The sequence below is a fragment of the Chiloscyllium plagiosum genome, unplaced genomic scaffold (genome assembly GCF_037043375.1).
Source record: "Chiloscyllium plagiosum isolate Xiang-an unplaced genomic scaffold, Cpla_swu_hap1 HiC_scaffold_7, whole genome shotgun sequence".
NCBI classification, from domain to species: domain Eukaryota; kingdom Metazoa; phylum Chordata; class Chondrichthyes; order Orectolobiformes; family Hemiscylliidae; genus Chiloscyllium; species Chiloscyllium plagiosum.
Genome location: NW_028270145.1, coordinates 976,825 through 992,500, shown reverse-complemented (window position 1 = coordinate 992,500; position 15,676 = coordinate 976,825). Strand labels below are relative to the sequence as shown.

Here is a 15,676-nt window from a genome sequence, read left to right as displayed (position 1 = left end):
CTCTTTTGTATGGTTAATAGTCCCCTCTTTATGAGTGCTCTATCTCTGCCTTAATTCCACCTTATTTAATCAGATCCTCAAAGGAAACTACCCCCTTCCCCACCATGTTTGCAAATTGCAATCTGATCTCCAACCTGATTTTCTTCTTCAAAAAGTTCTTGAATGTATTGAGTTTCCACCACTGACCCTCCCATCTCAAACCTGTTCCAATCTTTGCTGGAACTTCATGCTTGAATCCCTCTAATCAGGTTTCAGTCCCTGCCAATGTTATTAATGTCACAAATTATACCCTTTGCAACTGTAACATGGAGAAGCAAAGCCTCTTCACCCATCTCCATTTATTATGACACAGAGACGGACAGCTGAACCAAAATAATTTCTACCTCTGCAGTCACAACACAATAAAACTAAACCATCAACGGCCCTCAAATGGTCACTCCAATGGTTCCTAAGCAGACTTGTGAATAACCAATTTTTGTGAATGTGAGGACTTTGTAAATAATTAATTTCTAGATGCTGGTTTTGTATCTCAAACACAAGACTTAACAACTGATTAAATACACAATAACTTCAGCTGAGAGAGAATTAAACAACACAGTGAGCTGATTAATGTCACAAATTATACCCTTTGCAACTGTAACATGGAGAAGCAAAGCCTCTTCACCCATCTTCAAACATGAAGCATTTGTTTTCAACCCCATTCTCACAAAAGACAGACAGACACACAACTACCAATAAGGGATAAATAAAAGATAATAACAAAATTGGTCAGATTACTTAGATACCTCTCACAATGTGTTGTTTCACAGGCATAAATGTGGACTCCTTGGTGGTTTTTCTGAAACCTTGATTAGGGACATCTTCTTGATTCACCCAGGCAAAGGCAGCAATATTTCTGATTCAATGTTTTACTCTTTGGCCTTCCAGAAGCAGGTGTATCAGATTAGGCAGAGAGCTTTCAAATCATCATGCTGTCTCAACAGCAGCCCAGAACCATCTCACAGAAATCATTGTTCAAAAAAACAGCTTTAACTCTGGTTCCATCCTGATAGGCTGATTATCTGTTCATGAGGCCTCTATTATCATTCACCAACTGCTGTCTGCTTGGACAAAGGATCACTTGCAGACATGCAGAAATCAGTTCCTGGGTACTGACCTATTAATAGCCAATGTCTGCTATCTATTTAAACACATGCTCTTCCTGCGGTTGCTGTGTCTGTTAGAGTCTTTTAATCAAGGCTCAGCCTACAGTTACCCTCCAGATCGGGTTTGACAAATAAAGCTTTCTTGGTCTGTTTTTTACCTTTTACCACAAGCGGTCCCAGCTAACAATTCAAATTGATAAAGGAATAAAAATAATCAAAAATCTGTGTGGGCTTTAATGCACTCAACTGTAAATTTTGACATGGTTAACCACACCGGCCTCTTCCAATGCCATGCTACAGTTGTCTCATTTTATTCACTCATATGGGTGTAGCTGGCTGGCATTTATTGCCTGTCCCTAGTTGCCTTTGAGAAGGTGGTGGTGAGCTGCTTTCTTGAACTGCAGCTCACATATTGTGGGTTGACCCACAATGCCGTTAGGGCGAATGTACAGGATTTTGACCCAGCGACAGTGAAGGGATGGTGAGTGACTTGGAGGGGAACTTGAAAGTAGTGATGGTTCCATGTATCTGCTGCCCTTGTCCTTCTAGATAGAAGTGGATAAGTTTTGGATGGTGCTCTCCAAGGATCGTTGATAAATTTCTGCAGTGCATTTTGTAGACAGAACACACTGCTGCTACTAAGCGTCAATGATGGAGGAGCCAACCAAGTTGGCTGATGTGTCCTGGATGGTGTCAAGCTTCTTCAGTGTTGTTAGAGCTGCACTGATTTTAGAGAAGGCCCACTAATGGCCTAGCAAGACCCTGACTGACTTGTAAATCAACAGGCATTCCCGAAAAGAGGCATCATGGGGCTCAGGAGGTGGTAGTTAAGATTTCAACATCTCAATAAGATTTCACCTAATGGTACAAGTTCTTCTAGAAAGAGCTCTGAAAAGAATTATCGTGCTGTTCCTAACGTACAGCTTGAATAGCATTGTCTGAAAACCTACTACAATCCACTGCTAACCCACTCCTATGTAAGTAGTTACAGAAGTAAGGATCAATGGCATCAATTGTGTCATGTTTAGAATTTTATATTTTAATATTTAATAAAAACTTGAACAATTCTTAGGGCTACAGATTACAGACATTTATCGAGTTTATTTTTTTACTGGATGGATTCACAAAATACTTTCAATGAAAATCTTAGGAACAGCATTGCATAATTTTAACAGGTTTTCCATGAAAATGAAAATAATAGTTTTAGTCATTTTCAATAGTGCGTACTCTTATGGGTAAGAAAACTGTGGGTTCACTTCCGACATAATTCATCAAATTATTATCTTAGATGTGAACAAGACATGATATCGTACAGCGGTTATCACCATATATTGGCTAAATGACTGTAAAAATCATCCTGTACACATTTTTGTAAATGTTCAACATAGCAGGAACACAAAACAAACTGAGATAGATCAGTTATTTTACCACTACCTCAATTTGATTGACCATGCTGCTTTGAGTTCAGATCTGGTTCGTTCACAAGAAACAAAAGTTGCTAAAATGAACTCAAAGTGTTTGGTGAATACCAAGGGAAATAATACTTACGTCTTTTCCAAACGGCCCAGGTGGACCCATTCTGCCAGGTGGGCCTACTGGACCCTGTAATGAAAAGATGTTATTCATATTTTATCAAAGTCAATCAGTGTATTTTTAATTCAAGCACATAAATCTATGTGCTAGGATCGTGTCTTTTCATTTCATGTTTTTTTTTAAAACTGGATACTGAAATGAGAAACAGTTCTTCAGAGGAAGGGATTTGAAAAAACGGCTACAGTTTTTAAAGCAAGTAACCTGACTTCCATTCCAGGAAAATATGTAAACAACTGCTTGAACAAGCTGTAAGTGCACAAATGCCATCGGCTTGGAACTGAGGGGGTGTACTAAAGCAGCTTTTATTCCTAATAAGTTGATTGGTCTTTGGACTAATGACCAGTTAGTGATAATTGAGACCTTTTTCTTGCAAATAATTATGTGATCAGTTCACAGGTAGCTGAACAGTTCAGAACAAATTACAGAGAGAGAGACACGTTTTCAGTTCTTCCCCAGCTCAGGAGTGGTGTCCCTGTTCTCTGCAGTCAAAACTCGCTCTAAAGCTAAAGAAAACCAGTTAACTTACCTGCAACAGTTATTATATGCTTTGACCTTTAACTGATAATGCAGAGATTTTTCATAAGTGAACCAGACACCTTGTGTCTCTCACCGACCAGTAGAGGCAACTGGAGAAAGATGTCCAGCGGCACGGTGGCACAGTGGTTAGCACTACTGCCTCACAGCGCCAGAGAACCGGGTTCAATTCCCGCCTCAGGCAGCTGTCTTTATGTAGTTTGCACATTCTCCCCGTGTCTGCGTGGGTTTCCTCCAGGTGCTCCGGTTCCCTCCCACAGTCCAAAACTATACAGGTTTGTTGAATTGGTCATGCTAAAATTAGATGAAGGGGTGGGTTGCTCTTCGGAGAGTCGGTGTGGACTTGTTGGGCCGAAGGGCCTGTTTCCACACTGTAAGTAATCTAATCTAATAATGATTGGAGCAAATCTTGGACCAGCAGAAGAGCCATAAAGGTCTCTCAATGACAGAACCTGGGAACAACGTCTACTGAACTATCTTTCCAGTTTTTCACTTGTGTCCATCGTCTATCTTTACTCTGTACGTTTCTCTGTCTGTGTATGTAAGGCACAGTGTATAAGGGGATTAGAGCTAATTAGTAACATTACATGCCAATGCTTTATCGCTATTAGGTGTAGCTGAAGTCTAACTATTTGTAATAAATATTGGTTCTTCTTTAAGGATAGAAACTTGGTCTGTGATTTCTATCAACCTTGGTCAGAATGCAAGGTGAATTGGAAAACTTTGTGTACTTTTTAAAATCTTTAAATTTATGATGATTCCAGCAATAAGGTGATTTGATTTTCCAGAACATTGACCCGATGAATCATAACATATACAATCAAAGGTAGCACATGACACTTTTTTTTTAAATGCTAGAGATAATTGTCTTTCAACCAAGGTGGTGCTTAATATGGGAGATTGGTATGCAGAAAAGTCTGAATGTGTACAGAAACTTCAATGTGTACAGAATGCAAAATACATCATTCTTATGACCTACCCCATTACAATTATACTAATTGAGAATAAATAGGAACTTATTGAGTAACAATTTGGATTTGGAAGCAGTAAAATAATAAGTAATTCTTTTGAACATGGCTTGGTAATAGTCAATGGTGATGAACAGAGAAGTTCATATTCTGTGGTAACATTTTTGCACTGAGATAATATTTTGTTTTAAAGATGAACACAACAATGGCGAGCATAAAAGTATTCAATTATTATTATTTGGAATCTTTGGTAGTTAAAAGGATTTGACAAAATGATGATGAAATGGTTGAGATTCTTACTTGCTGGGGTATCATTAGGAAATTACAGTAGTATTCACCCATAAAATTCTATCCATTTTAATTAACTAGAAAATTGCAAGAAATGCATCTGTAATATCTCAATATTCTTCCTGGAGTTGAGAGACTAACTGAACATGCAATTTTGTCAAGTCAGTCCTTAATAGCACAATTGAAAAGCATCTCATTTTCATTGTACTTATATACTAGATATGTTTCTAATATTTAATAAGGTTAATTTTCCTGTCAACGTGAAGACTGTCAAACAGAATCTCCTTGCTGCTTATGCTGCTGCAATTGCAATGTTGAGGTATCGTTAGACAGGCATTAGAGCTGTACACGTGAAGGATCAGTCCTGGATTCACTTTTGTTCTCTGCATATGTTGATCATTCGAACTTAGAGGAGATAGTATATTGACTTGGAATTTGCTGCTAATACACAAAGGGTGGGAAGGATCAACTGCAAAAGTTTCAGAAATATACTTACTAATTAATAGCGGCACGTGGTGGACACAAATTAAAAATTTGGTGAGAGTTACCATGGGTTGTATCTTCTGAAGAATGCAAAAGTCATGTTGCCAGGGCCAATAGCAAGCGATGGACAATGGGACCCAGGAAGGCCTTTTGCGAGTGGTAGCCAATGATATGACTGTCGCTGTCCAATTAAGGATACAGTCACCTCCAAGTAGCTGCAGGTCCCTGTTAGAGTGCTAACTGGCAGTCAGGCAAACAACTTCCGCAGCGCCATTGCTTTTGGATGCCATTCTGAGGCTACAGCTGCAGTAAAAGGACTTTGTAATGTTACTGGCCTCCTACTGAAACACACCAATCACATATTGAAGAACGGTAAAAAATGCTTGGGTTTTTTCTGATGGAAATCAGATGATATACATTGTCACAGGACAACATTGGTTAAGATAAAGAACAAAGCATATGTCAGGTATAGACAGGATAGATCGAGTGAATCCTTAGAAGAGTATAAAGAAAGTAGGAGTATACTTACGGGGGAAATCAGGAGGGCAAAAAGGGGACATGAAATAACTTTGGCAAATAGAATTAAGGAGAATCCAAAGGGTTTTTACAAATATATTAAGGACAAAAGGGTAACTAGGGAGAGAATAGGGCCCCTCAAAGATCAGCAAGGCGGCCTTTGTGTGGAGCCACAGAAAATGGGAGAGATACTAAATGAATATTTTGCATCACTATTTACTGTGGAAAAGGATATGGAAGATATAGACTGTAGGAAAATAGATGGTGATATCTTGCAAAATGTCCAGATTACAGTGGAGGAAGTGCTGGATGTCTTGAAACGGTTAAAAGTGGATAAATCCCCAGGATCTGGTCAGGTGTACCAGAGGACACTGTGGGACGCTAGAGAAGTGATTGCTGAGCCTCTTGCTGAGATATTTGTATCATCGATGGTCACAGGTGAGGTGCTGGAAGACTGGAGATTGGAAAACGTGGTGCCACTGTTTAAGAAGGGTGGTAAAGACAAGCCAGGGAACTATAGACCAGTGAGCCTGACCTCATTCGTGGGCAAGTTGTTGGAGGGAATCCTGCGGACAGGATGTACATGTATTTGGAAAGGCAAGGACTGATTCGGGATAGTCAACATGGTTCCCCATGGGAGACTGATTAGCAAGGTTAGATCTCATGGAATACATGCCACAAGGATCGGTGCTGAACCCTCTACTTTTGTCATTTACATAGATGATTTGGATGCGAGCAAAAGAGGTACAGTTAGTAAGTTTGCAGATTACACCAAAATTGGAGGTGTAGTGGACAGCGAAGAGGGTTACCTCAGATCACAACAGGATCTGGACCAGATGGGCCAATAGGCTGAGAAGTGGCAGATGGAGTTTAATTCAGATAAATGCGAGGTGCTGCATTTTGGGTAAGCAAATCTTAGCAAGACTTATACACTTAATGGTAAGGTCCTCGGGAGTGTTGCTGAACAAAGAGACCTTGGAGTGCAGGTTCATAGCTCCTTGAAAGTGGAGTTGCAGGTAGATAGGATATTGAAGAAGGCGTTTGGTATGCTTTCCTTTATTGGTCAGAATATTGAGTACACGAGTTGGGAGATCATGTTGCAGCTGTACAGGACATTGGTTAGGCCACTGTAGGAATATTGCCTGCAATTCTGGTCTCCTTCCTATCGGAAAGATGTTGTGAAACTTGAAAGGGTTCAGAAAAGACTTACAAGGATGTTGCCTGGGTTGGAGGATCTGAGCTATAGGGAGAGGCTGAACAGGCTGGTGCTGTTTTCCCTGGAGCGTCGGAGTCTGAGGGGTGACCTTATAAAGGTTTACAAAATTATGAGGGGCATGGATAGAATAAATAGGCAAAGTCTTTTCCCTGGGGTCGGGGAGTCCAGAACTAGAGGGCATAGGTTTAGGGTGAGAAGAAAAAGATATAAAAGAGACCTAAGGGGCAACTTTTTCACGCAGAGGGTGGTACATGTATGGAATGAGCTGCCAGACGATGTGGTGGAGGCTGGTACAATTGCAACATTTAAGAGGCATTTGGATGGGTATATGAATAGGAAGGGTTTGGAGGTATATGGGCCGGTGCTGGAAGGTGGGACTAGATTGGTTTGGGATATCTGGTCGGCATGGATGGGTTGGACCGAAGGGTCTGTTTCCATGCTGTACATCCCTATGACTCTATGACATGCAATCCAACATTGCCTTGTATCACTTCCTGTGGTGATAATGGTTGTTAACTACATACATATTCAGTAATATGCTAATCAGGACACTGCATATGATAAATTACATTGTAGTCATAGAGACAAAGACTCATAAAAGATTAAAATAGGATCAGTTAGGACTACATTCACTGGAGAGGTCAGGGATCTCAAAGACACATATTAAATTGTAAAAGAGTAAATGCACGAAAGATGTTCCCGATGACTGGAAAGTCCAGAACAGGGATTACAGTCTGAGGATACTGGATAGGCCATTTATGACTGAGATGAGGAGAGAACTCTTTACCCAGAGAGTGGTGAGCTTGTGGATTTCTCTGCCACAGAAAGGAATTGAGTCCAAAACGTTGAATGTTTTCAAGAAGGAATTATGAACAAGGAGCAGGTGTAGGGGGTTATTTAACTGGCTGAGCCTGCACTGCCATTTAATCAGATCATGGCATGTTTAATTTTCAAATCCGTATTCCCACCTGACCCCCTTGATCTCCTTTCACCTTTACTTTAAAACATTCAAGGACTCTGCTGCTATCGTATTTTCAGGAAGCGATCTCCAAAGACTCAAACCCTCGATGAGAATAATGTTGCTTCTTGTCTGCTGTAACTGGTCAACCACTTATTTTAAAATTTTAGAATTTATAATTTGAGACTTTCTCATTAGAGGAATCATCCTCTTTACATCCATCCTGCCATGACACCTCAGGATCTTTTTTTTTAAACAGTCAAGTCACCCACATTTTCCTCTAAACTCCAACAGACATAACTCTAACCTACCTGATCTTTCCTTGCAGAATAACCCATTTATTTCAGACATTATTCTGGTAAATGTCCTCTGAACTACTTCCAATGTATATTTTAAATAAGGAGACCAATTCTGTAGCAGTGTCCTGTACAACTGAAAAATAACTTTAGAGTTCAATTCCCTATACCATAAATGATAACATTCTATTAGCTTTCCTGATTGCTTGTTATGCTGAAAATGTGTTGCTGGAGAATCGCAGCAGGTCAGGCAGCATCCAGGGAACAGGAGAATCGACGTTTCGGGCATAAGCCCTTCTTCAGGAATGGCTTATGCCCAAAACATTGATTCGCCTGCTCTTCGGATGCTGCCTGACTTGATGTGGTTTTCCAGCACCACACTCTCGACTCTGTCACCATGAGGCACACCTGACAGGTTGACCTGCCTGTTCAGGCAGCTTGGTAAAAACAAGGACTGCAGATGCTGGAAACCAGAGTCTAGATTAGAGTGGTGCCTGCAGAGTGGAGAGATAAAATCAACTAGGTAAAGCTTGCTCCCCACCCCCACCTCCTCTCATTTATCTCTCCACTCTGCAGGCACTCTGCCTCTATTCCTGATGAAGGGCTTTTGCCCGAAACGTCGATTTTCCTGCTCCTCAGATGCTGCCTGACCTGCTGTGCTTTTCCAGCACCACTCTAATCTGTACAGGCAACTTGTCATCTCAGGATGGAGGTATTATGTCTGACGATCAAAGACAATTAGTACCAGCTCGAGGCACCGCACATTGCCCCCTGAAGCAGCCACATCACTGTCCTTGCTTCTAATTTGTGTTTCCCTTCCTGCGGTCTCCTCTCTCTGCAACCCAATAGACATCCCCGCTACAACATCATTTACACTGATTCTCGATTAATCATGATCCTAGGATTTTGGGGACTGTTCTTCCGCCAGCATCCATGGCCTACTTGGTGGCACTGCTGCTGGCCTTTGATTGACTGGGTGGAGCTTGCACCCTTGCGAGCTTGATTGCAAGCTCCATTGGTGGCTGAAGCAATGCGAAATGCCTCAACATCAAGTCTTACTTTAACCATACCAAGTATACTAACTGGACGTCTTTGTTAAATACTCACACCAGAGCCTGGAGGTCCAGTCTCACCCCTTGCACCAGGGTAACCTTGAGGACCCTAGGACCAAGCAAAACATACAACGATTACAAAAATATAAATGATCAATAGCTTTTCTGATTAAAAATATTTGTCAAATGCCATCTGCTATACATGTTATAGCACAGCTAAATGATTGTAACTATTTCCTTGAATAAGTATAGACACACCCATAAGCAATGGCAACTTGGAATATACTTAGCTAAATGATTGTAACTATTTCCTTGAATAAGTATAGACACACCCATAAGCAATGGCAACTTGGAATATACTTGAATTTGTTTTAGAAAAAGCAGAAACATTTTGATTAGATAGCATGACCTGAATGTTTCATTTCCAAAAATCATACGCTGTTCATATTTTTCAAGCAGTGGAACTATAACTGCATATCACAACTCCTTTTAAATTAAAAGGATTTTTGCAAAGCATGTAAGAGATAAGAAAATTTGTTACATAATTGTAATGATCATGTGCAGTAAAGAATAAATTGGTTGCTGCAGATCGAAGGTATGGATATATTTTCTTCTTCACACGGCTGATAATATTTGCAAAGTTTCTGATTGTTAAACATTTCTCAGCGAAAACAAAAGATTTTTTTAAGGAATTTTCTCAAAAGTTAAGTGTGCTTAGAATATGAAATTTGCTGCGACAAGTCACCTATGTTACAGGTCATGATTCGGAGATGCCGGTGTTGGACTGGGGTGTACAAAGTTAAAAATCACACAACACCAGGTTATAGTCCAACAGGTTTAATTGGAAGTACACTAGCTTTCGGAGCGACGCTCCTTCATCAGGTGATTGTGGAGGGCTCGATCGTAACAGAGAATTTATAGCAAAAATTTGCAGTGTGATGTAACTGAAATTATACATTGAAGAATTGATTGTCTGTTAAGCCTTTCATCTGTTAGAATACAGTGATAGTTTCACTTCTTTCATGTGTAAATCACAAAACCTTTTTTTTAAAGTTGCATTCTCGGGTTAGCTGTTAACAATGGTGATAGCAAGACAATATGTTGAATCAATATTGTCTAGCTATCACCATTGTTAACAGCTAACCGAGAATGCAACTTTAAAAAAAAGTGTTTTGTGATTTACACATGAAAGAAGTGAAACTCTCACTGTATTCTAACAGATGAAAGGCTTAACAGACAATCAATTCTTCAATGTATAATTTCAGTTACATCACACTGCAAATTTTTGCTATAAATTCTCTGTTACGATCGAGCCCTCCACAATTACCTGATGAAGGAGCGTCGCTCCGAAAGCTAGTGTGCTTCCAATTAAACCTGTTGGACTATAACCTGGTGTTGTGTGATTTTTAACTATGTTACAGGTGAATAATATAAATGCCAACAAGGTAAATTAAATGAGAGAGAAAAGAATAAAAGGACATTTTATTAGGTTGGGAGAAGAGAAATTAGACAAGGTATTTTTTAGAGTATTGACGTCAGCACAGATATCTTGAGTTGAATGTCAGTTTCTCTGTTTTAAATACTTTCAATAACTTTATAGTTTATCAATATCTACAATATATTAGTTTTATTACATATGTTATTCGTGATCATAAATCATACATTATGACAACCATCTTTAATAAATCACAAAGAATGTATTCATTCTTTCCAGAAAGAAAAACACATAAGCAGTAACCTGTGAGACTTAGTAACATTGTGAACAGAGACAACACAAATTTTGTCTCATTGCAGACGTTTGTTGCTTACAGTCTGGAATTTATATTAAATATCTGTATTCCGCTGATTTGGTATTTATGGTAATAGTTCACTTTTTGCATCGACCAAGCATTAAATAAGTGACACAGGTCTTATTTATAAAGGGCACTTCATAGTGGTAACAAGTCCATTCTAATGCAACTATTAGAAGGGAAAATATATTCATCCTGAAATGTATCTAATTTCAAAGTTTCTGTATTTATTTTCATTTTAAGTACCAATTCCAAACCTATACAAGATCTTCAAATACAACTGAATACTGAGACATTAAGTTTTGGTTTTCTCTCCCCCTTCCCTGTTGTTGGCAATTTGGACACAGTAATTAGCCATTTTAAATAGTTAACTAAATTTATGCTCTATTTTGCAATTCATTTCCCACTTGTTATATGTGCAATTTTTGGGGAATATTTGGACAATGGCTTATTAGAAGTTTGACATTATCCTTAATTCTATCCATTTTATCCACTAAAACATATGTTTTAAATTATTGTGATCTTTTACTTCATTGAGAAAACATGCAAAAGGGAAAAGCGAAACAGATAGTAAATGTTAACACATACTTACAGGTCGTCCAATTGTGCCAGGTGGACCTCGAGATCCTGGAGGGCACTAAAATATAAAGATTTATAAATCAAGGTTATATTAAAATGAAAGCAGAGTAGTTTTGTTGCATGTTCTTATTCATGCATAATCTAGGTATATAGTATAAACATCAAAGTAGGATCATGATACCTCAGTGGGGCACATAACTGGACGAGGACCATAATATCCATCTTTGCCACTCGCTCCCATATAAGTTCCCTACAAAAAAGAACAAAATTGAATGGTTCCTGGATCACAAACTTCAAACTTTATTTTGCATTTACAGAACAAAAGTAAATAAAACTTATAAAATTAGTAAAAGTAATTGAGAGAAATGTTTTGACAAAAATCTGTATATTTGAGATTAGTTTTAATTATGGGGGTGATGTTATAGAAACTTAATCCACAAATTTATTTTTTGCTGAGCATGAAAGAACAATGATAAGAAAGTACCATCATGTTGACACTGTTTGCATATTTTGACGTGATCTATATGTTTTTAGCTAAATGAAGTGAAGAGCTCTTTAGAAATAGAATATTGTACATGTAATGAAATGTTGACAAAGTAGAAAAGACCCTATCAATTGGAAAATAACATAATAGGAAGACCAGCTCTAACCTTGTTTCAGCAATATGCATTGCAAAGAATTGTTAAATGTGTTACATCATCAGCACAAATATTTAATTTGTACAGTATTGGAAAAACGCTCAAGGTCATGACCACTTATCTGAAGAATGCAGTCAATAATCTCAACTAATTAATTTCACTAGGTTATTTGAGATGATAGGTCTTAGAAGTACACTTAAAGTCGATTAATGGTCTGCAGAATATGATGGTTCTGAAGGCACTGTGGAAATTTATCACCACAAAAAGCTAATTAATCTATCAGGTGCAATGTCAGATATGACAGATATTCCAGAAATGTGCACAGTTCATCATTATAATGCAGTGAGAAACATTTCAAAAGTTTCTTCAGAAGCCAAATTCAACAGAGTTCATGATAAAACAGATTAGTTCAGGTCCGTGAAATGAACAAACTGAATGACTTTTACTTATTGCACACTTTGCCAATCTTCTACACATTTTAACTTAAATTGAAACCAACACAGCAATGCAGTTCCATGAACTCTTTCAATAGACAATAAACAATAGGTGCAGGAGTAGGCCATTCAGCCCTTTGAGCCAGCACCACCATTCATCTTGATCATGGCTGATCATCCACAATCAGTATCCCGCTCCTGCCTTATCCCCATACCCCTTGATTACACTATCTTTAAAAACCCTATCCATCTATTTCTTGAAAGTATCCAGAGACTTGGCCTCCACTGTCTTCTGAGGCAGAGCATTCCATATATCCAACACTCTCTGGGTGACGATGTTTCTCCTCAAATCTGTTCTGTTAGATATGGTCAGCAACAAAAAAAGTCATGAATAAAACCATTTCAAGTAAGCAGTTAGGCATTTGACAAGATTCACCATGGGTGACTGGTTAGCAAGATTAGACCTCATGGAATACAGGGTCATTTGGATATAGAACTGGCTCAAAGGTAGAAGACAAAGGGTGGTGGTGGAGGGTTGTTTCCCAGACTGGAGGCCTGTGACCAGTGGAGTGCCACAAGGATCGGTGCTTGGATGCGAGCGTAAGAGGTACAGTTAGTAAGTTTGCAGATGACACCAAAATAACGGGATCTTGATCAGATGGGCCAGTGGGATGAGAAGTGGCAGATGGTGTTTAATTCAGATAAATTCAAAGTGCTGCATTTTGGGTAAGCAAATCTGAACAAGACTTATACACTTAATGGTAAGGTCGTAGGGAGTGTTGCTGAACAAAGAGACCTTGGAGTGCAGGTTCATAGCTCCTTGAAAGTGGAGTCGCAGATAGATAGGATAGTGAAGAAGGTGTTTGGTATGCTTTCCCTTATTGGTCAGAGTATTGAGTGCAGGGGTTGGGAGATCATGTTGCGGCTGTACAGGACATTGATTAGCCACTGTTAGAATATTGCGTGCAATTCTGGTTTCCTTCCTATCAGAAAGATGTTGTGAAACTTGAAAGGGTTCAGAAAAGATTTACAAGGATGTTGCCAGGTTGAGGATTTGAACTATAGGGAGAGGCTGAACAGGCTGGGGCTGCTTTCCCTGGAGCGTCAGAGGTTGAGGGTTGACATTATAGAGGTTTAAAAAATCATGAGGGGCATGGATAGGATAAACAGACAAGGTTTTTTTCTCTGGGGTGGGGGAGTCCAGAACTAGAGGGCATAGGTTTAGGAAAGAGGCAAAAGGTATAAAAGAGACCTAAGGGGCAACCTTTTCACTCAGAGGGTGGTATGTGTACGGAATGAGCTGCTAGTGGAAGTGGTGAAGGCTAGTATAATTACAACACTTAAAAGGCATCTGGATGGATACATGAGTAGGAAGGGTTTGGAGGGATATGGGCCAGGTGCTGGCAGGTGGGACTAGATTGGATTGTGATATCTGATCGGCATGGATGGGTTGGACCGAAGGGTCTGTTTCCATGCTGTACATCTCTATGACTCTATGACTCTACATCTGCCTCATTTTTACCACATGCATTTCATACATTATCTCTACAGCAATGGTCCAAAGGTCTTGTAATGGTGTACATGTGAGTTTCTGTCAGTTTAGGAGTTCTGTGCTCATTCCTCAGATGATGATTTTTCCCACAGTGGATTCTTGATCAGAGCAAGACCATTGTCTTTCAGTTTCAATGTTTCTGTTGTATTGGTGTCTTCCAGAACACAATGGTTTCTTGTTGCTAGATTTATTTTATTCAAGTTACTTGTTGTGTACCCTAAAACCACTGCACATCCTGAGAGGTAAATTTACATAGATATTCATACACTAATGACAAATGTAATGATGGTGCTCCATTAACAGGATTATGTTGTCCTTTCTCAGAGAGATTGTAAAAGATACAGACTCCAACAAGTATATGTTTGAAGGGTTTCAGGGCCAATTTGACTATAGTTAACAGATACTGCCTCAAGCAGAAGGCTGTTAAGTTTAAAAAACAAACTTGTACAATGAAAAAGGAGTAGCCAGGTCTGCCAGCTCAGCTTCTCTCTGGTTTGGTTTGGCTATTCACTGAAAGCAGTCAGGGCAGTTGAAAAGCTGCTGTACCCAAAGAAGTAGGTCCATGCTGATCCTCCTCTCTCTCTGACACCTCTCCTTTAAGACCCTGTGTTTGATTTTACTTTTTGTGCCAAGGGGTGGTCACGGGGATTGCTGCAAATATTGGGAACAGCATCATTAAGTTGGGATGATCTGTTGGGATTTTGGATCGGTTAAATTATTCAGTATTCTATTCTCTTTTGTTTGTTTCATTTGGTAATCCTGTAAATAAATTCTATTTTGTTTAAAACTAAATGGCTTGATTAACTCAATCCCTCCTGGAATTTCCGCATTACACCTGCTTAAAATAACTAGCAAAGTTAGGGTCTGGGCTACTTTCTTGAAATGTTTTGAGGTGGTCTGGCCTGGTTCATAACAGACTGGGGGCTCTTTGCCGGATCTGTTATATAGTTTGAAATCCGTATCAGGATTGTTGACTTGAAGGCAGTGAGTGGTAGGTGTTAATGTCCTTTTGTTCTGAGTGTTGAATTTGGTTGGCTTAAACTGTGCTTGGGGATAGCAATGGCTCTTTCAGTCATCAAGAGTTTTCTGGAGGTGGAAGAAGTGGCCTTGGGAGCTTTGCAAAAGGCAAGTAAGGCCAAGCTGCTGGAATTAGTAGATAAACTGGGGTTGGAGCCGTCTCCCTCCATGACAAAAGGAGATGTAATTACAGCAATAGCTGAGCAGCTAAATTTATTAGAAATGCCATCAGAATCTTTAGAGATGGCTAAAAGTCAATTGAAAATAAAGCAGCTTATGTTAGAGGCAAAAGACAAAGAATTACGATTAAAAGCAGAGAAAAGAGAAAAAGAACAAATCGTGTTAGCAGAACAAAAAGGAGAGAGAGAGGAAAGGTAGAAAGAGAGGGAGTTTGAACTTCAGAAATTGGCACTTACACAAGAAAGTCAACTTACAAGGATGGAGATGAAAGTTAGATTCCCTACAGCATTGAAACTGGCCCTTCAGCCCAACAAGTCCACACTGATCCTCTGAAGAATAACCCAGTCCCGTACCCTATATTTACTCCTGACTAATGCACCTAATTTAGCATGGCCAATTCACCTGGCCTGCACATCCTTCGACTTTGGGAGGAAACC

General features: G+C 39.4%; 1 protein-coding gene across 1 annotated transcript in view; it reads right to left on the bottom strand.

The window, feature by feature from the left end:
• The window catches only part of LOC122556849 (uncharacterized), a 184,233-nt gene that overhangs the window by 107,665 nt on the left and 60,892 nt on the right, over positions 1 to 15,676 (bottom strand). Inside the window, exons 5-8 of the mRNA XM_043704102.2 lie at positions 11,600 to 11,668; positions 11,432 to 11,476; positions 9,105 to 9,158; positions 2,694 to 2,747 (exon numbers count right to left, since the gene is read on the bottom strand). Of these exons, the coding sequence (XP_043560037.2) occupies positions 2,694 to 2,747; positions 9,105 to 9,158; positions 11,432 to 11,476; positions 11,600 to 11,668 (222 nt within the window). The remainder of the gene's footprint in view (positions 1 to 2,693; positions 2,748 to 9,104; positions 9,159 to 11,431; positions 11,477 to 11,599; positions 11,669 to 15,676) is intronic.